General features: G+C 40.1%; 1 protein-coding gene across 5 annotated transcripts in view; it reads left to right on the top strand.

Annotated features, from left to right (window-relative positions):
* Positions 1–24,864, top strand: part of pip4k2aa (phosphatidylinositol-5-phosphate 4-kinase, type II, alpha a) — a 246,388-nt gene that overhangs the window by 194,688 nt on the left and 26,836 nt on the right. For all 5 annotated transcript variants that reach the window (XM_087987399.1, XM_043690447.2, XM_043690449.2 and 2 more), the window contains 2 exons: positions 6,968–7,006; positions 15,939–16,052. In XM_087987399.1, coding sequence (XP_087843525.1) covers positions 6,968–7,006; positions 15,939–16,052 — 153 coding nt within the window. The remainder of the gene's footprint in view (positions 1–6,967; positions 7,007–15,938; positions 16,053–24,864) is intronic.

Genomic DNA, 24,864 nt, shown 5'->3' with positions numbered 1-24,864 from the left:
TGCAAAGCTCAAGACAGGATTATAATGGAATATATGTCACTCAAGTGGATCAGTGTAGCGGTAACAACACTCTAAGTTCTCCAATGTCTTAGGGAGAGGAAGCTACGGTGTTGCAATCAGTTACTTAGCAAAATTGGTACATGGATTGTGGTCTGTATATTTGGTGTGTAATATGCAGGATTCATTATTTCAATGACATTTCCACCACTGTATCAACCAAGAGCAGCAAAGTGTTGGGAGAATAATATTCAAGTTCCCTTTCATATCACACCATCTTGACTTGGACCTAAATCACCATTCCTTTGTTGCTGGGGCAATATCCTGGAATTTATGACCCAGTGTCACTGTACGACCACCATCCCCAGAAGGGGTGCTGCAACATATATTTACAGTTTTAGGATAAGGGGTAGCAAATTTAAACAAAGATGAGAAGAAATTAATTTGCTCAAAGTGTCACAAATCTGTGGAATTCACTACTCCTGTGTGCATTAGATGCTGGGACATTAAGTAAATTTAAGGAGGCGATAGATTTTTAAATAGTATTTTTAATTAGTTGAAGGGTTATAGAGAGTGGGCAGGAAAGTAGAGTTGAGGCCAAAATGTGACCAGCCATGATCGTATCTAATAGTGGAGGTGGCTCAAGGGGGGGAAATGCCTACTTGTGCTCCTAGTTCTTAAGTAATTCAGGAAGGTCGATCAGCAACTTTTCAGGCAGCTGGTGCCATCTCTATCCCAAGAATGAATTTGTGCATTGAAAGTTCCCTACCTGTTCCTTAGTGCCTTTTCTGCCATGCCTTTTCGACTAAGCAGGACACAGAGTTATGAGCGTATGAAAGATACTTCCTAGTAGATTGGTGTTGGAAATGCTTTGGAATCATTAATTGAATGTTTCCTCATCTAAAGGTGAGGAAGCTCCTTCATTCTTGTGGTGATCCTCAGTCTACGTCCCCTTGTTATAGTTCCTCAAAACTTTCCATATTCATCATCTCAAAGTTTTAACATAATTTTGAAAACAACAGCAACATATTTTTATATAGCAATTTTAACGTAATGAAATGTTCCAAAGCATTTCACAGGAGTATTATAAAACAAATTATGCACTGAGTCTTAAAGGAGCCATTAGATCACACGACCTAAAGCTTGCAAAAAGACCTAGATTTAGAGGTGTCTTGAAGGAGGAAAGTGAGATAGAGCGGTAGTGTTGTCTAGAGAGGGAGTCAACTGAAGACACCAGTAATGGAGCACCTATGATTGGGATTTTCAGAAGGACCCCACCAAGGTGTTAAGAAATAAAATTAGAATGCATAAACTTGTGTGAAATATATTTGCATGGATTGAGAATGCGCAGGCTAGATGTGTTAATTTCATCCACAGTATTATTTCTATCATCATACCTTTCATCAAAAAAACTAAACTTTTGATCCCTCTTTACTTCCAAACTACCATGTCATCTCTAACCTTCCTTTCTTTTCTGAAGTCCTTGTGAGGATTTGTGTGCAGCCAAGTACATGCCATTCTTTCCAAGAACTCAAAGTTGAATCCTTCTAATGAGTTATCTACACTACCAAAGGACTGAATCATCTGGTATAGGACACCATCTGTGTTTTTGATATAGTTGTGATGAAGGTAACTGTCCCTCCTTGTGCTGCTTGATCTGTCTGCAGTTTTTGAAAGAGTAGAGCATACCAACTACCTCCACAATCCTCTAGCAGGGAAGGACTACTCTCAACTGCACCCATTCTTTTTCATAAAGTCATTGCCAGGAGTGTCTTCTCTTCACGGTCCCATACAATAACCTCTTGTACTCCTCACCATTCATTGCCCTGTCACATTTTTCATCTGCATACTTGCCCCTTTAAAAATATAACTATTGTAATAAGAGCTACTAAAAAGAGGGGAAAATTGCCTTCATGTGCCCAAAACACAGGACAAACCAAGCCAATCAGAGACTGCACTCTGTTTATTCTGTCATCAGCTGAGTGAAATAAGCTGACATTGATAGTACGATGATATGGCCCAGAAACCAAATACCCTGTTTGCTGATGGTTGTTTTGGCTTCAGCCAGGGTCATTTGGTGCATACCGTTATTACAGCCTTGGTCAAAATGAGTAAAAGAGCTGAATTTCGGAGGTGAGCAGAGAATCACTGACCCTGACATCAAGGTAGCATTTAACCAAGTATAGCATCAAGAAGTCTTTTAAAAAATCTGAAATCAATAGGAATCAGTGGGAAAATACCTCTATGGCTTAAATTATAACCAGTTTAAAAAAAAGGTTGCGGTTTTTGGAGGCCAGTCAGCTCACTAGGTGGACATGACATCTTAGGCCTAACTATTTTCAGCTGCTTCATGAATGGCCTTCCTCCCAACATAAAGTCCAAAGTGGGAATGTTTGCTCATGATTACACAATGTTCAGTACCATTGACAGCTCTTCAATTATGAAACAATCCTTGTGCTTGCAGCAAAACCCAGATAGCATTCAGGCTTGGGCTAATAAATTGCAATTGATTTTAATGTGCATAAATGCCTGGAAATAACCACTCCAAACAAAAAAAACTAACCAGCTCACCTTGATGTGCACTACCATCGATAGTGAATCAATATCAATATCTGAGGACACCTTTAACTGGACCAGCATGTAAATATTGTGGCTCAAATGCAGAACAGAGGCTGGAAATTCTACTGCAAGTAATTTGGCTCCTGATATTTCTACTGTTTCCCACAACAACTCCCCAAAAGCCTGTACACCAACTGCAAGGCTCAAGTCAGGAGTGTGTTGGAATACCGTCTACTTGCCTGGATGCTTGGAACTCCAACAACACTCTAGAAGCCTAAACATTCAGAGCAAAGCAGTCAGCTTGATCAGGAGCTCATCACCACCTTAAGCAATCACTCACTCCACCACTGGAACACAGTATGTACTATCTACAGAATAGACTGCGACAATATACCAACTCCTTCAAAAACATCTTTGAAAGCTATGACCTTTATATCCTAGAAGAACAAAGGAGCAGACATTTGAAACAACCATCTTCTGCAAGTTCCCCTCCACACTGACAGTACCTTGCAACTATATCATCATTCCTTCACTATGGCTGAGTCAGAATCCTTATAGCAGTGCAAGTTTACCTACATATGATGAACTGCAATCAAAACTGGAAAATATTTGTTGGCCTTGTCACAGATACATATGTCCCATGAAGTTACATTTTAAAATCCAAAATCATGTCAAATTCTATGTGTAAAGTGCTGACTTCCAACTCCCTTCTTGTCCTCTCCTTTCTAAATGATCACAATGCTAATACAGCATCTAGAATTGCATATCTGTTCTTCAAAATGCAATGGAAGTGGCTTTTGAATGTTTCCAAGGCAGAGGTTGATAGTTTCTTCTGGATCAGTGGTGCTGGAAGAGCACAGCAGTTCAGGCAGCATCCAAGGAGCTTCGAAATCGACGTTTCGGGCAAAAGCCCTTCATCAGGAATAAAGGCAGCGAGCCTGAAGCGTGCAGAGATAAGCTAGAGGAGGGTGGGGGTGGGGAGAAAGTAGCATAGAGTACAATGGGTGAGTGGGGGAGGGGATGAAGATGATAGGTCAGGGAGGAGAGGGTGGAGTGGATAGGTGGAAAAGGAGATAGGCAGGTAGGACAAGTCCGGACAAGTCATGGGGACAGTGCTGAGCTGGAAGTTTGGAATTAGGGTGAGGTGGGGGAAGGGAAAATGAGGAAACTGTTGAAGTCCACATTGATGCCCTGGGGTTGAAGTGTTCCGAGGTAGAAGATGAGGCGTTCTTCCTCCAGGCGTCTGGTGGTGAGGGAGCGGTGGTGAAGGAGGCCTAGGACCTCCAAGTCCTCGGCAGAGTGGGAGGGGGAGTTGAAATGTTGGGCAACGGGGTGGTGTGGTTGATTGGTGCGGGTGTCCCGGAGATGTTCTCTAAAGCGCTCTGCTAGGAGGCGCCCAGTCTCCCCAATGTAGAGGACACCGCATCGGGAGCAACGGATACAATAAATGATATTAGTGGATGTGCAAGTAAAACTTTGATGGATGTGGAAGGCTCCTTTAGGGTCCTTGGATAGAGGTGAGGGAGGTGGTGTTGGTGCAGGTTTTGCCATTCCTACGGTGGCAGGGGAAAGTGCCAGGATGGGAGGTTGGGTTGTAGGGGGGGCGTGGACCTGACCAGGTAGTCACGGAGGGAACGGTCTTTGCGGAAGGCGGAAAGGGGTGGGGAGGGAAATATATTCCTGGTGGTGGGGTCTATGTGGAAATATCGGCGGATGATTTGGTTTATGCGAAGGTTGGTAGGGTGGAAGGTGAGCACCAGGGGCGTTCTGTCCTTGTTACGGTTGGTGGGGTGGGGTCTGAGGGCGGAGGTACGGGATGTGGACGAGATGCGTTGGAGGGCTTCTTTAACCACATGGGAAGGGAAATTGCGGTCTCTAAAGAAGGAGGCCATCTGGTGTGTTCTGTGTTGGAAGTGGTCCTCCTGGGAGCAGATATGGCGGAGGCGGAGGAATTGGGAATACGGGATGGCATTTTTGCAAGAGGTAGGGTGGGAAGAGGTGTAATCCAGGTAGCTGTGGGAGTCGGTGGGTTTGTAAAAAATGTCAGTGTCAAGTAGGTCGTCATTAATGGAGATGGAGAGGTCCAGGAAGGGGAGGGTGGTGTCAGAGATGGTCCAGGTAAATTTAAGCTCAGGGTGGAATGTGTTGGTGAAGATGATGAATTGCTCAACCTCCTCGCGGGAGCACAAGGTGGTGCCATTGCAGTCTTCAATGTAGCGGAGGAAAAGTTGGGGAGTGGTGCCTGTGTAATTAGGGAAGATCAACTGCTCTACGTAGCCAACAAAGAGACAGGCATAGATGGGGCCCATATGTGTGCCCATGGCTACCTCTTTGGTCTGGAGGAAGTGGGAGGATTCAAAGGAGAAATTGTTAAGGGTGAGGACCAGTTCGGCCAAACGTTTGAGAGTGTCGGTGGAAGGGACGCATGGAGAGGAAAAAATGGAGGGCTTGGAGGCCCTGGTCATGGCGGATGGAGGTGTAGAGGGATTGAATATCCATGGTGAAGATGAGGCGTTGGGGGCCGGGGAAACGGAAGTCTTGGAGGAGGTGGAGGGCGTGGGTGGTGTCTCGAACGTATGTTGGGAGTTCCTGGACTCGGGGGGGATAGGACAGTGTTGAGGTAGGTAGAGATGAGTTCAGTGTCTCAGCATGCTCCTGCCCCAATGGGTCGGCCAGGGTGGTCAGGCTTGTGGATCTTTGGAAGGAGGTAGAACCGGGCAGTGCGGGGTTCCTGGACTATGAGGTTGGAAGCTGTGGGTGGGAGATCTTCTGAGGTGATGAGGTTCTGTATGGTCTGGGGGATGATGGTTTGGTGATGGGGTGGGGTCATGGTCGAGGGGACAGTAGGAAGAGGTATCCTCGAGTTGGCGTTTGGCTTCAGCAGTGTAGAGGTCAGTGCGCCAGACTACCACTGCGCCCCCTTTATCTGCTGGCTTGATGGTGAGGTTGGGATTGGAGCAGAGGGATTGGAGAGCTGCACGTTGTGAGGGTGAGAGGTTGGCGTGGGGGAGGGGGATAGACAGGTTGAGGCGGTTAATGATAGATTCTTGATGAGCAAGAAAATGACTGAGGGTAGACGAGAATGTGAAGTAGTCAGATCAGCCATAATCTTATGAATAGACAGCAGATTCAAAGGACTGAGTTGCTTATTTCTCCTCTTACTTCATATGTTTTGGATAAACAGAAATTTTGTCTCCAACTAAACATTTGGAAAACCCAAGTTATTGTTCTTCATTTCCTGTAAAAACTCCATTCTCTAGCCATTGATTTCATCCTTCTCCTTGGCAACTGAACCAGACAGTTTACAATCCTGGGGTCATATTTAACGCCAAGATGAGCCTTTGACTGCACAGTTATGTCATCACCAATTCAGCGAATTTCTACTTCCATATTTTAACAGGACTCTGCCCTCGCCCAGCTCATTATCTGTTGATGTCCTCATCTATGCTGTTCTTATCTTTAGACTTGACTATTCTGATGTTTTAGGTATATGGTAGCATAAGGGTTTTGTAACTGGATTAATAATCCAGAGACCCAAATTAATGCTCAGGAGGTGAGTTCAAATCCTCCAGCACAGCTGGATATTTAAATGTATTATTAAATATATGCAGAATAATAAGCTAATACCAATAATGATTCATTCAAATTGTAATAAAAACCTTATCTGTTCCCCAGTGTTCGTTAGGAAATGAAGTTTGCCATCTTGCCTCATTCTGCTCTATCTGAGATTCCAGACCTGCAGCAATGTGATTGACTCCTAACTATCTTCTGAAATGTATTCAATTGCAGTCAGAGATGGGCAGTAGATGCTGGCTATACCCACAACCTAAAAGTGAATTAAAAGACCATCCATCTGGCTGCCTGGATTATTTTCCAGTGTAAATTTGAAGCCGTCATTGCTGCTCATGTCCTAATGCATACTAAATTCTATTCGCTCATCATCCATGTGCTTGTTGACTTGCAATGGCTGCTGCTTAAACAGTGCCTCAGTGTTGAATATTTCTCATTGTTCTCAAATCCCGCCACGACATTAACCTCTCAACCCCTCTAATTGAGCACAATCCACTAATATCTGTACTCTGCTTGCTCTGGACACCTGAGCAAGCCCAGTTTTAATTACTGCACCTCTGGTGACTTTACTTTTAGCTTCCAATCCACCGAGTTCGAGAATTCACCATCTAAATCTCTCTCTCTCTTTCCTATTTTAAGATGCTCCTTTAAACTTAAGTCTTTGACCAAATTTTCGGTCATCTATCCTAATATATTTCCTTTTATGACTTGGTGTCAAGCTTTGTTTGATAATGCTCCTGTGAAGCACCTTGAGATGTTTTATTATGTTAAGCACTCTGTAATATACATTGTTGGTGCTCGATGTGTGATGTCATACCCAACTTCTGTTTCCTCATTTCAGGGTTCCACAGTGGCCAGAGAAGCTAGTGACAAAGAAAAGGTAAATTGTTAATTATTTCAGTGATCAGTTGCAGTGGCAGCACACACCAATTGGTTTTACAAATCAAAAATAAATTATTTTAAAATGTAGTGATTATTTCGATAATCTGACGAAAGGAAGAGTTCAGTTAATTTAGTCTCTTTTTAGATTTTATCATTGATTTGTACACACGTGAAATCATATGTGTTTTGAAGTGTAACATTACATTATCCTAATGTGATGAAAGTTGCAATAAAGAAAAGTTAACAGAAACAGAAATTGCTAGACAGAGGTTTGTGAAAAAGCTGTGAAGAGATTGATTGAATGGTATGAGTTTGTGGTAGCTGAGATATACCAAAATGGTTTGCCTTATCTATACCAATCCCTTTTTTTTAAAGTACCTTCTACTTTTACCAAATTTGCGGTATCTCTTTGCTTTTATACAATTAATTGCTGTGGCACATTTATATGTTCTTTTTGGAGAAATGAAGGACTGGAATGAAATTCATTTTCTCCTTTCACTCCTTCCTTCAGCTCATTTCAGATAAATTTCTCACATTGGAGTTTGATGGTTTAGAGCAGCTGAATTCATTTGTACTGGTCACATTGTCTGACATGGGATCTCCTCTGAAAATGAGATTAATGGAAAAGTTCATCGATATAGATCTACACCTCCCATTATAAAGAAAACTAAATGGCAATGATGAAGAGTCACCGGACTCAGCTTTCTTCCTACAAATGCTGCCAGACCTGCTGAGTTTCTCCAGCAATTTCTGTTTTTGTTTCAAATAATTTTACTAGTTGAATTGGGAAAGCTTAACCCAGGAAATATCAGTCTCTGCAGGGAATACTTCATCTAAATATTTTGTGACACAATTTGTAACCAAAATAAGTGAAGTGAGCACTGGTAATGCTTGTAATGTGTAAATGTACAGAATAAATCATCACAAATAGGTGCAGGAGTAGGCCATTCAACCCCTCAGGACTATTCCATCATTTAGTAAAACCATGGCTGACCTGCTTGTGCCTTAACTTTATTTTCCTTTTCCCATATCCCAGAAGTCATTGTTGGTTAATAATTTTGCCCATCACTGTCTTGAGTACACTGAGTGAAGCATTCTCTATTATTCTGTGGGGAAGAAAGTTTGAGAGACTTAAGTGCCCTCTAAGAGAAGAACTTCAATATCATCCCTAACTTAAATGGAGATAACTATTACTGTGTCTCCTAGTTCTAGATTTCCCAAGTAGGAGAGATACCCTCTCAGCATCTATCCTGTCAAGTCCACTCCATATTCCATATGTTTCATTGTGATCACCTTGTGTTCTCATTGGAGTTTAGACTAGGCCCAATCTGCTCAATTTTTCTGCATAACATAATCCCTTCATCTTAGAAATCAAAGAATTGAATTGCTTCCCAAGAAATTATGGGCAATTATGTTCTGCCCTAAGTAAGGTGATCAGACCATCACACACCATAATCTCACCAATGTCTGAAACAGTTTATACTTCATGCCTTTGCAATGAAGGCCAAACAAATATGTCAGAAATGAATAGAAAATAATTTAGAAATTTGCTTCAATGCAAAATATTTTCCTCTACTTAATGATTCCTGTTTTGGAAGAAAACTTTTAATCAATAATATATCCTCATAGAAATATATTTAAAGTAGTGTAAGATACAGGGTGAGGGTGGGGCAATTTAATTAGTATTAGGCTGTTTTGCTGAACAGCCAGCCCAGGCCCAGTAGACTGGCCTCATTCTGTGTTGTGAACTTCTTTCACTCCTGTCCTTCAAACATTTCTGTTTTGAGATATCATTGATCTGTTAGGTCTCTGCGGAAAACCATAATCCAATTATTGACTCCTTTTATAGGAAAGAATTTTAGATGAACGAAGCAGTTTCGCTGAGTAATATTACCATAAATGTCAAGCTAGCATTGTCTGTACAATCAAGGTTGGATTGATAATGAAAGTTTGTAATGAGCTTGTTTTATTCATTTGGTTTGCTTCTTTTGGGAAGGTGAATTTGTGGCTTATGTCTAAAGTATATTAGGTTTGAGGAACAAACACTGGCCTAGTCAGCAGTGCTCAGATTCTGTGAAAAAATTAAAAATAAATGCATTTTTGCTGAGGTATGGGGCATCATATTAGCAGTAAATACTCCCAAGTGCAAACTGAACAATCTGCAGTATAGAACTCTCTGATCTATCTGGACAGCAACAGATCTCCAAAAAAAAAATACTAGTTGCTGCACAGAGTGTTAAAACTGACCCTTCATGGTGACTTCAAATGAGCTTGGTAATTTTATTTCAACTTGTATTAAAATTTGAGCTGTTTTACCTCCTCGGGCAAGAAGCCAACAGTCAAGCAGAATCCTTTCAGCCGAAAGAGAAAAGAGATTTTCATCCATGAGCTTGTACAAATTTCCAGGCCTCTAGGTCTCAGAGCTGAAAGGACAAAGGTTAACTTCCTATGCCACTCAGCCCCTTATTCCTTGACCGGCTTTATTGCCAGAAAAACAAAACAATGCAAATTAAGTAACTTATTTAGAAAATATTTGCAGGATTTTGCAGCATTTCCACTCCCACCTGCAAAAGTGGTTCAGTTTAATATCAAAACAAATTCATCTCCTAATTTGAGAGGTTCTTTAATGATTCAAACAAAAATGAAAATAAACTGCATTATTAGTGTTGCTGCAACTTGCAGACACTTGTATTTTCATTTATTAGTACATACTGTTTCCTGTTTACAGAATAAAATGTCCAGTCATTAAGTTGAAAGGTTAACTTTCTCAGAAGAAATATTTTTAGGTTCCCTTGCAATGTATTTTTTCTTATGATTTGGAGATGCTGGTGTTGGACTGGGGTGTACAAAGTTAAAAATCACACAACACCAGGTTATAGTCCAACAGGTTTAATTGGAAGCACACCAGCTTTTGGAGTGACTTCGATCACCTGATGAAGGAGCATCACTCCAAAAGCTAGTGTGCTTCCAATTAAACAAGTTCGACTATAACCTGGTGTTGTGTGATTTTTATTTTTTCTTAGACAAGCTGCTACCTATAAGTAGGAAAATAAATAATGTGCCAGAATTTGCTGCACTGGGATATCTAACATCTGTTGTTAATTAGACTTACCCCATTTCCTTCAGCTCAAACTTTTACTCTCAAAAGTTTCTGATTATGCAAGCTGATAATGGAAGTGAGCAAACAGGCCATCCGTGCCCCAAGTGAACAGGACAGCAAACCAAGGTATCTCTTTAAGAAATAAGATTTAAGGAAAGACTTAAAATGGAGATTGATGTATTAGAGGGTATGGATCAAATCTTAAATCATATGGAGAAGGGGCAAGAGTGGGAAAGAAAGATCAGATTCAGAGAAAATAAAGGAAGGTGCAAGTTCTTCTAAATTTTAGAATTTTAAACTTTTCCCTGAAAACCAACAGTTGTTGCAGATGTGGTCACTGTAAGCCACCATGAGGTCCACCATCTCCCACATCATGCAGGTACAACACATGACCCTGGCCCTGCATCTTTATTTTATTTACTTAAATCTTAATTCAATTTTAGAAGTTTCATACTTATCTTTTAGTTTGTAACCTGGAAATATTTCTCCTATTTACCTTCAATCTAAAAATAATGTGCAATAGATCATCAAATTAGTAGCTATTCCTAACCAATGAACCTATGGTTTATCTGTGATGTCACTGTTTTGTGCTGGGTCCCTGATCCTAGTCTTCAATTTAACCTGTTTAAATAAACCTTACATGCTGAGAGCCAAAGAAAGTAAGTAAAAGTACCTTATTCCCTCTGTGCCAAATTCCCCAAACTAAATACTCACTTAAGCTATGTCTCACTCCAGACAAAATCTCTCCTTCTAACTGTGTGAAGTTTATCAATTCATAATTTATATTAAGTCTGAAGCCTTCGGTCCAACTCATCCATACCGACCAAATATCCTAACCTAATCTAGTCCTATTTACCTGTACTTGGCCCATATCCCTCTAAAACCTTCCTATTCATAAACCCATTCGGATGCCTTTTAAATGCTGCAATTGTACCAGCCTCCACCACTTCCTCTAACAGCCCATTTCTTACATCTGTGTGAAAAGAGGTATTTTAGGTGTTAGATAGTGAAGAAGGTATTTGGTATGCTTGCCTTTATTGGTCAGTGCATTGAGTATAGAAGTTGGGAGGTCATGTTGCAACTGTACAGGACATTGGTTAGGACACTTCGCGAATTCTGCATGCAATTCTGGTGTCTCTCCTATAGGAAGGATGTTGTGAAACCTGAAAAGGTTCAGAAAAGATTTACAAGGATGTTGCTGCAGTGGAGGGTTTGAGCTATAGGGAAAAGCTGAAGAGGCTGGGCCTGTTTTCCCTGGAACGTTGGAGGCTGAGGGGTGACCTTATAGAGGTTTATAAAATCATGAGGGGCATGGATAGGATAAATAGACAAGGTCTTTTCCCGGGGTGGGGGGAATCGAAAACTAGAGGGCTTAGGTTTAAGGTGAGAGGGGAAAGATTTAAAATGGACAACTTCTTCACGCAAAGGGTGATGCGTATATGGAATTAACTGCCAGAGGAAGTGGTGGAGGCTGGTACAAAATCAGTATTTAAAAGACATCTGGATTGGTATATAAATAGGAACTTAGAGGGATATAGACCAAGTGCTGGCAAATAGGATGAGATTTATCTAAGATATCTGGTCAGCATGGATGATTTCAACTGAAGTGTCTGTTTCTGTGCTGTACAGCTCTATGATTCTAGCAAAGACTGTGAAACTCAAAGAACATTAACAGGTTGGTGGAGTGGGTGGCTATGAGTCAGATGAGGTTCACCACAGAGAAGTATGTGGTGATGCAGTTTGTTTGGAAGAAAATTGAAAGACAATACAAAATGAGGGGTTCCATTTTAAGGGGAGTGCAGGAGCAAAAGAGTGTATATGTACTCTTCAGCCTCTTCAGCTTTTCCCTATAGCTCAAACCCTCCACCGCAGCAACATCCTTGTAAATCTTTTCTGAACCTTTTCAGGTTTCACAACATCCTTCCTATAGGAGAGAGACCAGAATTGCATGCAGAATTCGAGACGTGTCCTAACCAATGTCCTGTACAATTGCAACATGACCTCCCAACTTCTATACTCTATGCACTGACCAATAAAGGCAAGCATACCAAATACCTTCTTCACTATCTAACACCTAAAATACCTCTTTTCACACAGATGTAAGGAATGAGCTGTTAGAGGAAGTGGTGGAGGCTGGTACAATTGCAGCATTTAAAAGGCATCCGAATGGGTTTATGAATAGGAAGGTTTTAGAGGGATATGGGCCAAGTACAGGTAAATAGGACGAGATTAGGTTAGGATATCTGGTCGGCATGGATGAGTTGGACCAAAGGCTTAAGGCTTAATATAAATTATTATACATAGGTGTATATGTACAAAGATCATTGAAGGTGGCAGGGCAGATGGAGATAGCACTTAATAATCTTTATTAAAGGGGCATAGACTATAAGAGCAAGGAGGTGATGTTGAACATGTACAAAACACTTGTTAGACCTCAGCTGGGGTATTATGCACTGTTATGGACACCGCATTATAGGAACTATGTGAATGCATTGGACAGAGTACAGAAACGATTTGCAGAAATAGTTCCAGAAATGAGGATAGAGTTAATGAGTTGGGACTGTTCTCCTTGGAGAGAAGACGACTGAGAGGAGATCTGATAAAGGTTTGGAAAATCATGAGTGAGCTGCCCAGAGCAAATGGGGAGAAGCTGTTCCCACTCATAAAACAAAGAAGAATGAGAGGCATTGATTTAAAGTGCTATGCACACAAAACAAGGGTAATATGTGAAAAACACTTTTTCACACAGCAAGTAGTTTAAGTATGGAATGCGCTGCCTGAAAATGTGGTGAGGCAGGTTCAAATGAGGCACTCAAGAGGGCATTGGATGATTATTTGGATAGAAATGCGAGGCAAAGCTGGGGGAAAAAGCAAGAGATTGGCACTAGTTAAAAACATGTGCCGGCACAATGGGACTAATGGTCACCTCCGGCGCTGTATGATTCTGTAATGTTGGAAGCAAATTACAAGTGAGTAAACCACTTGTCTCAATCATTTACTTGCATTACATCAGAACTGAACGCAAGTAAACTTTACTGCTCATCTATTATAGTTATTTTTGCCCACTGAGTCACTGTACTTCCAGAAAAGAAACATTGGAGCAAAGGGAGAATTCATTCGTCCTTTACTAACCTCAGAAAAATTGTAGACAGTAAGGAGGGGGGAGTACTGATTATTTTTTAAAAAAGCTTATTAGGTAATGCTATTATTTTGATAATTTTTTTCTGAACAATGTTAATATTTTGATATTCACCATTTTTTGGATATAGTATGTTTTAATAGGTCCCTAAATATTAGTGAAAATGTTGATTATTTTTGACTATGATTACTTTGGATTTCTGAAATACAATTATGCAAAACACATGAAGTTGAACTGTGTTTTCTTCAAGGCACATTGATTTTGCCGTGGGCCCACATTATATTGATTAGGTTTTACCATATGCAAATTAAACCCCTGCCTAAAATTGTATAGCATTGGTTAGAAGATGGATTTTTTTAATTAAGTGAAGCAGATTTACAAAGCTAAATGTGCTTTGTAATTTAGTTTAAAATTAAATTTTATATCGAAAGCTGGTGATATGGCAGAATGAAATGGTTCTTGATGTTAACTGATATTAAAAGTAGAATGGTCTTTGAATTTAGGATTACTTTGATATTCAGCATTCAAATAAAGTACTGCAGGAAACACAATAAGTGCGTGATGAAATAGAGTACAGAATTACACACCAAATATGTGACCTGTTTTTAAAGTAAAGGTTCCATTTTAGTTGATTTATTTTCCTTTTTTGATTGACTGGTAGTTCTGTAAGGCTATCTTATCACGAAGCTAATTTGTGCAAGATGTTTGCTTGTGTTTTTGAAATACTTTTTTTTTCCACTTGTTTTCTCATGTTACATGGCATCACTCACCACGATACTGTTTGATCACGCCTTCATATCCTGCATGGATTTGGTGGATTTTTTTCACATCCAAATGTCATTCCAGTCATGAGCCCTCCCCATCTATCCAGGCTGGGAACCAATACACACCAGCTTATCTGAACTAGTGGCTCTTTTTTATATACAGTATCTTATTGACATTACTTAATGTGATTGTGTTAGACCTCTACTATGACAAAAGGTAGCAATTTATTTTGTTTTTACCTTTAAACCAAGAATATAAGCAAGCAGTTGTTTTTTTTTTGTTAAGTTAATTCTCTTAGCCATCTTATCAATTTAAACTATTAGTAAAAGCTGGCTACCTGCTTAATGTAGGCTTTTGCTTGCTACAGACAAAATAGTGCTGGGGTCATGGTAATGTCCTTAGGTGGCTATGAACAGTGCAAGTACAAACCCAAAGGGTGGGCCACAGGGCACTTCCCCCCCCCACCCTGTAACTTTGAGGGCAGGTTGATAGCTGGTGGGAAGTTATGAAGCAGACCAACGACTGCATTTCATAACAGCAGCCCACTGATCTTGATGTTGACTAGATAGGGATGAGAATCTAAGGGATTGGAAGAATGATGTGAGCAAAACTGATGGCAGTGTGGAACCTAATGCAGAAATAGACTCAAGACTTTTTGATTAGCTGGTTTACAAAGGAAAATTAGTGTGGGACAGGAAATTAGGGCACAGGAAAATTAGTATAGGACAGTTTGAAAAATTTATAAAAATTGCGAACACAATTGGGGTTTGGGCACAAGAGGATGAGATTCGAGGGCTTCCTTTCATTTTTATCACTGGTAAAGCCAGAATTTGTTGCCTGCCTCTAATTGCCCTGGACTTGAGTGGCTTACACTGCCATTTCAGAGGGTCTGGACTCAGATGTAAAGCAGACCAGGTAAGGACATTAGTGAAGCAGATAGCCATTTGCAACAACAATGGTTTTATGGTTACCATGACTGAAATTAGCCTTCAATTCCAGATTTTATTTATTAAATGCCACAATAGGATTTGGATTAATGTCCCCAGATCAGATTGGAAGATTGAAAGGGTAAGTGATTGCATTCTTCGAAGTGAAATAGACACCAGAGAGAAAATTGAATAAAATGGTGAAATTGAATTACAGTATACTGAGTACAGCCTCACCAATCAGCAGCATGTGAATTTTGCCAAGAGCCAACCAGGATATAGTAGCTTCAATTTTGTAAATATTGAGCAGTACAGAGTTATACCTTGTAGAGGATGAAGCCATGTTTGTGTAGATCACCAATTGCTGGAAACATCCAATGGGGATGAATTCAGTTTTGGGGCACAGGCACCTAATGTGATGTAATGAGGTTGGCACCTAATGTGATGTGTTTTAAGCTTGCATGGAAACTAATGGAAACTTGAGTTGTGCTGAATGGAAGAAAATGTCCATTACATTTTTTTTGCAATGGTTTCACCAATTTCAGGTGAATTGCTTTAAAAAGAAGTGGAACTAAGTAAAAATTCTGGCCATTTCCTGTTAAGTAGATGCTTCTTTTGGATACCTGACTGGTCCAAATTGAGACAACTTCATTGTAAACTTGAAGCGTATAGGATAATGTAGGCGAAAGTTCAATATGCTTTAATTTTGCGTAATTTTTAGCGATGCTTCACTAGCATTTGGATATCCACTCAAAAGGCGAAGTGTGTTATGTTCTGTATTTTTAAAATGATACATTTGATCAACTGTGTTAGTCAATGGTTTGTAGCAGCACAATTGCGCCACCTCTGGTTCATTGTTAACTTTAAAGTATTTTGTGTTTTGATTTGTTTGAATTTTGCTCAGTAATGTGAATCGAGTATTAGTTTAATAAATAGATTAGAAGCTTTCATAATCTTCCACTTTCTTTGACTAAAACTTTGCCAATAAATTTTGTTGCAGGCCAAAGAGCTACCAACATACAAGGACAATGATTTTATAAATGATGGGCAAAAAATTTACATTGATGAGAACAACAAAAAGATGTTCCTTGAAAAACTCAAAAAAGATGTTGAGGTAAGAGAGGAAAGTGAGGATTGTGTAATTGTAGTTAACAATTGTACTAATTGTTTTAATGTTTGCGCTACTTGTGTTTTCAATACATGTGACCATACAAAATGGAACAGCAGGAAAGACCAAGCGGCCCACAAGTCTAGTGCCAGAATATCTTTAGTAAACACCTACCATTCAAATGGCACTCTAAGTTCTGGGAAGACAATAAAAAACTGCCCCATTACTAAAAAGCTTTGAAAAGTACCCATGAAACCTGTCAGACATTAGAAATCAGTCCCAATCTCAAATACATTAATTGTTAATAGTTTACATTTTAGATTATTCGATTTCTACCACAGCCAAGAATTCATCCAGCTCACTCTGTGGAAATATCAATATAAAATGCAGAGTCAGCAACTTTGTACAGTGGTTCACTATTCTCTGAGAAAACAAAACCACTTAATATCTATGTCCTTATTAGGTTTGCATAGTGTAAATACAAAATGCTGCCAGATTTAAGAGCAGAAGCAGGCCTCTAGGTCCATTGAGTTTGCTGTGCCATTCAATGAAATCATGGCTGATCTTTTAATCCTCAACTTCACTTTCTTTCCCATGACTCTGATTCCCTTTCTGATTAAAAATCTGTCTATCTCAGCCTTTAATGTACTTAACAATTCAGCCTCAACAGCTCCCTGTGATCAGCAATTCTACAGATTAATTATCCTTGGAGAGAAAAAACATCCTTCTCCTGTCTGTATTAAATGGGCAACCTCTTAGTGAATACAAGCCAGACCACCTTACCTGCTCCTCATAAGGAAATCACTGTATACCCAGAATCATCGTAATGAATCTTCTCTAGACTGCCTCCAATGACAGTGTATCTTTCCTTAGATGAGGAAACCAAAACTGTCCAATTTCCACAGTAGTCTGATGTATTATCTATTTGTAGCAAGATCTCTCTATTTCTGTCCTCTATTCCCTCTGAGATAAAGGCCAACCATCCATTTTCTTTCCTGATGACCTGATGCTAGCCCTCTGTGATAAGTGCACATGGATCCCTAAATCCTTCTGTGCTTCAGCTTTCTACAGTCTTTATTTAAATAATATTCTGCTCTTCTATTCTTCTTACCAAAGTGCATAACTTCGTATTTTCCTACATAATATTCCAAATGTCAATTTTTTGCCCACTCACTTAGCTGCCTATATCCCTCTGTAGTCTCTTTGATCCTCACTACTTATTTTTCTTATTTTTGTGTCATCCCCAGCCTTGGCGATAGCATATTTACTTCCATCATCCAAATCATTAATATATTTTCCAAATGATTGTGGCTCCAAATGATCTTTGTGGTATACCATCAGCCATGATTGACAACCTGAAAATATCTCCTTTCTCCCAACTCTCTGTATAGCTCTGAAGTGAAACAGGCAATGAAGGCAAATACAATATATTGTCTCTGTATTTATATTTTCAAAAGAAATTTTAATGTCCGCATTGAAAATGTAACTACTTATATAAACCAGTCATTCTGCAATTATAGCTGTCCCTCACTGGAGATGCACTCAGAATTTATAATGAAAAGTTTGATAGAAGTGCATGAACATATGATTTTTATTATAGATGATAACGTGATATGTCTACTGTGTGTTCATAGATTCCAGTATTTCCTTCTTGTGAAAATGTGAGCATGTGTTTCCAGTATAGTACTTTTCAAATGCCCACATATAAATGGTAGCATAATCTCTCAAGCAAATTTCTCAAACTCTTCCCCTGCCCACCTTCCCTAGTACCACAAATGAGGAAACTAAGATAGAAATTGGGATTGTACAATGAAGGTCTGCAATAAAACAAGATATAGTCATAGTCATTTTGAGGCTGCTATGCAATCTTATTTATAGTCTTTGTAGTCTTAAAACGAAACACCGTACTTACAACTAATTGCGTTTATATATTTCAATTTTCCTTTCTTTACAAATAACACATCAGACTTTCTGTGAATATGTCAATGGAATATTTGTAATTTAACCAAAGTTTTACATTCTTCATTTCTATTGCAGTCAGATGTCCTTCACACATCATTAAATGCAATGTCTGTGGTGTATTTATTTATATGTAACATAATTTTCTTGAGGAAGAGAAAATACATAAGGTACATAATTAACACTGAAGAGTAATTAACCTCAGAATGAAACTGCCTCACCCCTTCTGTTATCGATTCAATTAGAAACTATAACCATAAAGAGACAAATTTAGTGGCTACAATTTAGCAGAAGGATATTGCATTACCTTTTATACTGCACAGTTAGTCCTATTTTGGAGATAAACCAGGCCCCGGTGTTTTTTTTTAATTCATTCATGACAGATGGTTACCTCTGCTAAAGTCAACAAGTATTAAACGTTCCTAATGACTCTCCTCATATCTGGTTAAATAGCGGAGGCTCTGACCAACATTTCTTGATACCAGAGTTACAACTGTTACAGTCCTGTTGAAAAGGGAGTTGTGTGAAAAATCAACAGGTTTAACAGGCCAGTCAGACTAATGTTCATGGTGGATTAACTAAACAATGATCTGGGCACTTGGAAGAGACAAGTTAAACAATTGCAACCAACATAAATTTGTCTGGTAAATTGTCTGTGATTAATTTCAGCTCTTGAATGTACTAAGGGAAAAGTTGATGAGGGCAGTATGACTGATATTATGTTTATGGACTCTTTGTTTTAAAGAATTTTTTTTAGATTTTTTTTAGATTAGATTACAGTGTGGAAACAGGCCCTTCGGCCCAACAAGTCCACACCGACCCGCCGAAGCGAAACCCACCCATACCACTACATTTACCCCTTACCTAACACTACAGGCAATTTAGTATGGCCAATTCACCTGACCCTGCACATCTTTGGATGGTGGGAGGAAACTGCAAATCTTTCTTGTGTGAGCACTTACTGAGAAACTGAGATCCAGGTCATTGTTGACTCTTTTCACAAAGCATGAAGAAATGAGACAAAACATCTAGGTCCTCTTCCAACCCACTTCTACAGCACAATCCACCCCCTATCCCCCCGCCCCTCACCCTTCTTTAACATCAGGGATTGGAACGTGGAATGTTTGAATGATATTACATCTTGGGAGTCTCCTCTAGACGAAGGCAGACATAGAAAACAAAATTAGTCTTTGCCTCCAATGTTTCCACTCCGCCTTCAACCAATTGAGGAAAGGAGTATTTAAGGAACAGGATCTCAAACTGAAGACCACGTCATGGTTTACCAGGCAGCAGTGATTCTCATACTCCTGAAAGCTTCAGAGGCTTAGACAATTTACAGAAGTCACCTCAAAACACTGGAGAAGTACCATCACTAATGACTTCACAAGAATATCCAAATCTGGTGACAACAATGCTCCAATAGCAGTTTCCTCTCTCAAGTCAACATGCTTGAGGTAATAATAATTGAAACCACCTCCCCTGTGGGATGCCATGACACTCGTATGCCTGACACCAGACTCCCAAACCAAATGCTCTATTCCGAATTTTGTCACAGGAGGAGATTCCCTATATCAAAAGTATCCCCACCGAACAGTGGAAATGTTTTAGGGGATAATGAAAGTACCTCAAAATGTCCTAAAAGTGACCACATGTTCTTGACTACTTATAGAAGTCCCTAGTTTGAGTGATGAAAATAGAGACGGTTCATTCAGCAAGGCATAAATTGCATTATGAAAGTTCATGGAGTGCACAGAGACACAGTCAAGATTTTGGAAAGAATGCACAAATCTTCAAACATCATCTGCCCAACTCTTCAAGAGCAACCTACCTCATATGTGGCAGTCTGCAGATCATACTTTGTAATACCAGTAATCTCAACCTATAGACTTAATGTGTCAGTAAATTATCCACAATCCTGAGGGACTGCCATTTGCAGGAAGAAGAATGACAAGAAGCAATATAAGCTCCATGAAACAATATTAAACAGGGATGCAGGAGCCAGGACATATTGACAAGAGATTTTTAAAAAATATATGAAAGGTATACAGGATCCTTGGCTTTATAAACGAAAGCATAGGGTACAGAAGGTAAGGAAGTTATGCTCAATCTTTATAAATCACTAGTTAGGTGTCAGCTACAATATTGTATTGAATTCTGGCTACTACATATTCGAAAGCACATTCAAGATATTGGAGAAGGTATGAAGATATTTTCTCAAATGGCACCAATGATGAAGGAGTTGAGATGCTGGACTTGTTCTCCTTCACTGAGAAGGTAACAGAGATTTAATTTAGGCATTAAAAATTATGAATTATTTTATTAAATGGTCATTTTTCACAAGCCTAGACGTTAAAGTAGTGATGGTGGTATGGTGGATAATGCCACTAGTAAACATAGGTCCACGTTTATATGACCTAGATCTTAGTGTACGGGGCATAATTTCAAAGGTTGCAGGGGATGCAAAAATTGGAAGCATTGTACATTGTGAGGAGGCTATTGTAGAACCTAAAAGGGTAAAGGCAAGTTGGTGTAGTAGGCAAAACAGATGACAGATGATGTTCAATGTGGAGAAATGCAAAGTGATTCATTTTAGTAGGAAGTACATGGTGAGACAATAAGAGAAAGCTAATGGCACAGTTCTAAAGGAGGTGAGAGAGAAGTGATTGAAAGTGGCAGGTATAAGGTTGAGAGAGCAATTAATAAAACATATAGTATCCTAGGCCCTATGAATAGATGCTTAGAGTACCAGAGCAAGGAGATTATTTTGAACGTGTATAAGTCAATCGTTTGGCTTCAGCTGGAGTACTGCATCCATTTCTAGACACCACGTTTTGAGGAAGGATACAAAGACATTGAACAGAGTGCAGATACGATTCACAAGAATGGATCGTGGGTTGGGGAACTCCAGTTATGAAGACAGATTGGAGAAGTTTAGACTGTTTTTACTGAAGAAAAGAAGGGTCAGAGGAGATTTGATTAAAGTATTCAAAATCTTGAGTCGGCTATGTTGTGGTTTGTTGTAGATTGAGGGCAATCCGCAATTTCGAATAGTTTATAGGAAGAAGTCTTGAAGATCTGAATTCCCCAAGCTGTGTACTCTTTCCTGAAGACACATTGTCAATAATCAGGACGTAATGGCAGACCTGTAAAACTCAAAAGCCATTATTGAATTTTCAACTACAAAGTCAGTTATAGATCTTCAAAGATAAACATAAAGCAGTTTATTGTACAGCTTTAAGATTTATACAGATCGCAGGAGTAAGTTTGTCAGTGTTGATGTTTCTGCTAGAAATCTCCCATGTTTCTCCATTGACTGTCTGAGAGCCATCATCACAACAAGTGGACTGCTCATCTCGCTGTTCCAGATATGAATCCTTTTGGACGAATATACAGCGTGTGCACCATGCCAACACTTCGTACCAATTAGTATATTATTATCACATGCTTTCAGATGGAGGTTGTTCTACTTTGTTGATAGCTTTGTATGAGTAAACTTTACTTTTGTCATTTTTCATCATCAGTATTCCAATTTTACACATTTTCTAAAGAAATTACCTATTTTTGATGCCACAGTATTGGCAGTGTCTTCTGACATCTTGCAATTGTCCTCCCAGCTGTTTATTCTTTCCTTGGGTCTTTTTTACTTGTTCTTAAAGAAATGAGTAGGTTTCATAGATTTCCTGTGTTGAGGTTTTTTCACTCCTCTAAGGATTCATCTATTTTGCTTCCACAAACTCTGCTTGTTTTGTCAATTAATGGCTTTCTCCAGAGTGAGGTAGTCTTTTAATGTTAATAATTCTGACAAAGAATTATCAACAATAGCTACAACTATGAAATCTCTGATTAATTCTGTCTTCAAATCATCATATTTACATTTCTCAAACAATCTGTATGGATTACAAAGGAACAATTGTCAGAGCACTTAGGTGGCACTTGATTGCAATTACAAATGCCTCCTCCACCGCCGCAGGGCCGTCTCCACCGCTAAATCCAATCCACCTAACAATTGGAGGAAGAACGCCTCATCTTCCGCCTTGGGACCCTTCAACCACATGGCACCAACATCGACTTCACTAGTTTCCAAATCTCTCCTCCCCGCCCCCCACCCCCCCACACTTCGTTCCAGATCCAACCCGACACCACCCTCTTGATCTGCCCTAGCTGTCCATTTTCCTTCCCACCTATCCACTCCACCCTCCCCACTGACCTATAACAATCACCCCCCCACCTGCATTAACTTATCATCTTCCCAGCTACCTTTCCACAGCCTCACCCCACCCTCCTATTTACCTTTTAGTCAACTACCCCACCCCCCCACCCCCATATTCCTGATGAAGGGCTTATGCCCAAAACATCAACTCTCCCTGTTTCTCAGATGCTGCCTGACCTGCTATGCTTTTCCAACACTACACTTTTCAACCAAGAACCAAGCTATACAGGTTACCTGTCCTTGACATCATCTCATCTTAGAAGCCTATCTAAGTGAATGCTACTCTTTCCCTAATGTTCGGTGTAGCCTAACATTGTTCAATGTGGCCCTTCCCATACTGGAAAAATCTTCAAATGGTTGAAAATATTCACTCTTATTCAGCAACAGCAAAAGTAAAGAAAAAAGCAGAATAAAAACTGAAAAAACTGATTTAGGATACCTAGTCTGCATGGACAAGTTGGACCAAAGGATCTGATTACGTGCTGTACATCTCCATGATTTTGCATCAGATACGTGGATGACACTTTTGTAATAATTAAGAGAACAGAGATTGAGAGCACATACATGATTTATCAACATCATGCTCTCAGGGGTCAAATTTACAAGAGAGGAGGAAATTAACAACCAATTTCCATCCCTGGATGTGATGGTAAAAAGAACACAGAATGGGGAACGCACAACAAAAGGGTACAGAAAACCCACACACACGGACCGGATCCTGAACTACAACAGCAATCACCCAAACACACAAGAGAAGCTGTGTTAGGACCCTGTTCACAAGGGCTACAGCACAGTGCAGCACTCCCGACCTGCGAAGAGAAGAACACCTCTACAAAGTCTTTGCCAAGAACGGATATCTCCGCAACTTCATTCACAGATGCCTAACAGACAAACAATGTGATGAGGACATGCCATGACCCAACACACTAATCACACTACCTTACATAAAGTTAAAAATCACACAACACCAGGTTATAGTCCAACAAGTTTAATTGGAAGCACACTAGCTTTCGGAGTGATGCTCCTTCATCAGGTGATTGTGGAGGGCTCGATCAAGCCCTCCACAATCACCTGATGAAGGAGCGTCGCTCCGAAAGCTAGTGTGCTTCCAATTAAACTTGTTGGACTATAACCTGGTGTTGTGTGATTTTTAACTTTGTACACCCCAGTCCAACACCAGCATCTCCGAATCATACCTTACATAAAGAAGTCTCGCCACTGACAGCTAGATTTCTCCGACCACTCTGATCTAATCCAGCCCATAAACCAATAGGCACGCTCAGATAACAACTCACCAGGACAAAAGACCCAATACCCATCATATGCAAGACAAATGTAGTGTACAAGATTCCATGCAGATTAACCAGCCACTAAATGCCACGACCAGCTACCCTTGGTATCACAGACGAAAATAACACAAATTCAACTGAGACAAGCCAGACAGAGGACAGCTAGAGAATTCATGGGAGCTCAGCATTCATCCACAGACTCCATCAATAAGCACATTGACCTAGACCCCATATATTGACCATTGCAATGAACAACCGGAATCAGCAACTGGCAGCAGCAGGAATGAAGCCAAGTAAATTCCAACAGCAATGCTTCACAGGAGGTTCCGCAGCACTGAGGATGTCATCTAGAAAAGGGATGAAATGCCTGCAAACCAAATTCCCAGCTCAGCGAATATACCTACAACAACTAAAACTCTATGATTGTATGACTTATGATTTCTTCTTCTGCATCTTTGTTGCAGGTCTGATCTTCTTTGCATTTAGTTCCACCACTGTTCTTTTTCTCTTGCATTCAATGTTCACCACATTTATTTTTACTAGATTGGGTTCATTAGGAAGATTTGAAGTGATTAACACAGCTGCTCCCATGTGCTTTGTTGTGTATGAAAGCAATTCACCTCATTGGTCTAACTAGGAGAGAATTGGACAGAGAAAATAATAAGACTCCCATAGCTACCTTCACTACAGCTCTTCACACCTCACATCCTGCAAGGACTCCATCCATTCTCCCAGTCCCTTTGCCTATATTGCATCATGTCAGATGATGTCACCTTCCAAAACAGCACTGCTGACAGGGCTTGCTTCTTCCATAATGTCGGTTTCCCCCTCGGTGTGGTTGATAGTGCCCTCAGCCGCATCTGAACTATCACCTGTCCTTGACCCTTCCCATTATTCACAACTGCGTGATCAGGTCCCTCTTGTTCTCAGTTTTCATCCCATCAGTTTCTACATTCAAACAATCATTCTCCACCATTTCAGACAACTCTAGCAGAAAGCCACCACCACCAAACACATCTTCCTCTCACTCCCCCATCTGCATTTCACAAGGATCATTCCCTCCAAGACACCCTAGTCCATTCATCGGCCACTTAACACCACCCTCCCCTTTCCTCAGCACCTTCCCATGTTACCATAGAAGGTGCAAATCATGCTCCATCATCTCCTCCCTGCTCGCCATCCAAGGGCCTAAACAGTCTTTCCAGGTGAAGCAGCATTTCTCCCGTACCTCCTCCACTCTTGCGTATTGTGTTCACTGCATCCATTGTGGCCTATTCTACATTGGAGAAACCAAACACAAACTGAGTGACAGTTTTTGCAAAACACTTCCAGTCCCTGTGCAAGCAGGATCCTGACCTTT

Source organism: Chiloscyllium plagiosum, unplaced genomic scaffold (assembly GCF_037043375.1).
Source record: "Chiloscyllium plagiosum isolate Xiang-an unplaced genomic scaffold, Cpla_swu_hap1 HiC_scaffold_5, whole genome shotgun sequence".
Lineage (NCBI taxonomy): Eukaryota > Metazoa > Chordata > Chondrichthyes > Orectolobiformes > Hemiscylliidae > Chiloscyllium > Chiloscyllium plagiosum.
The sequence above is the reverse complement of the archived record's forward strand: the minus strand, read 5'-3'. Positions and strand labels throughout refer to the sequence as shown.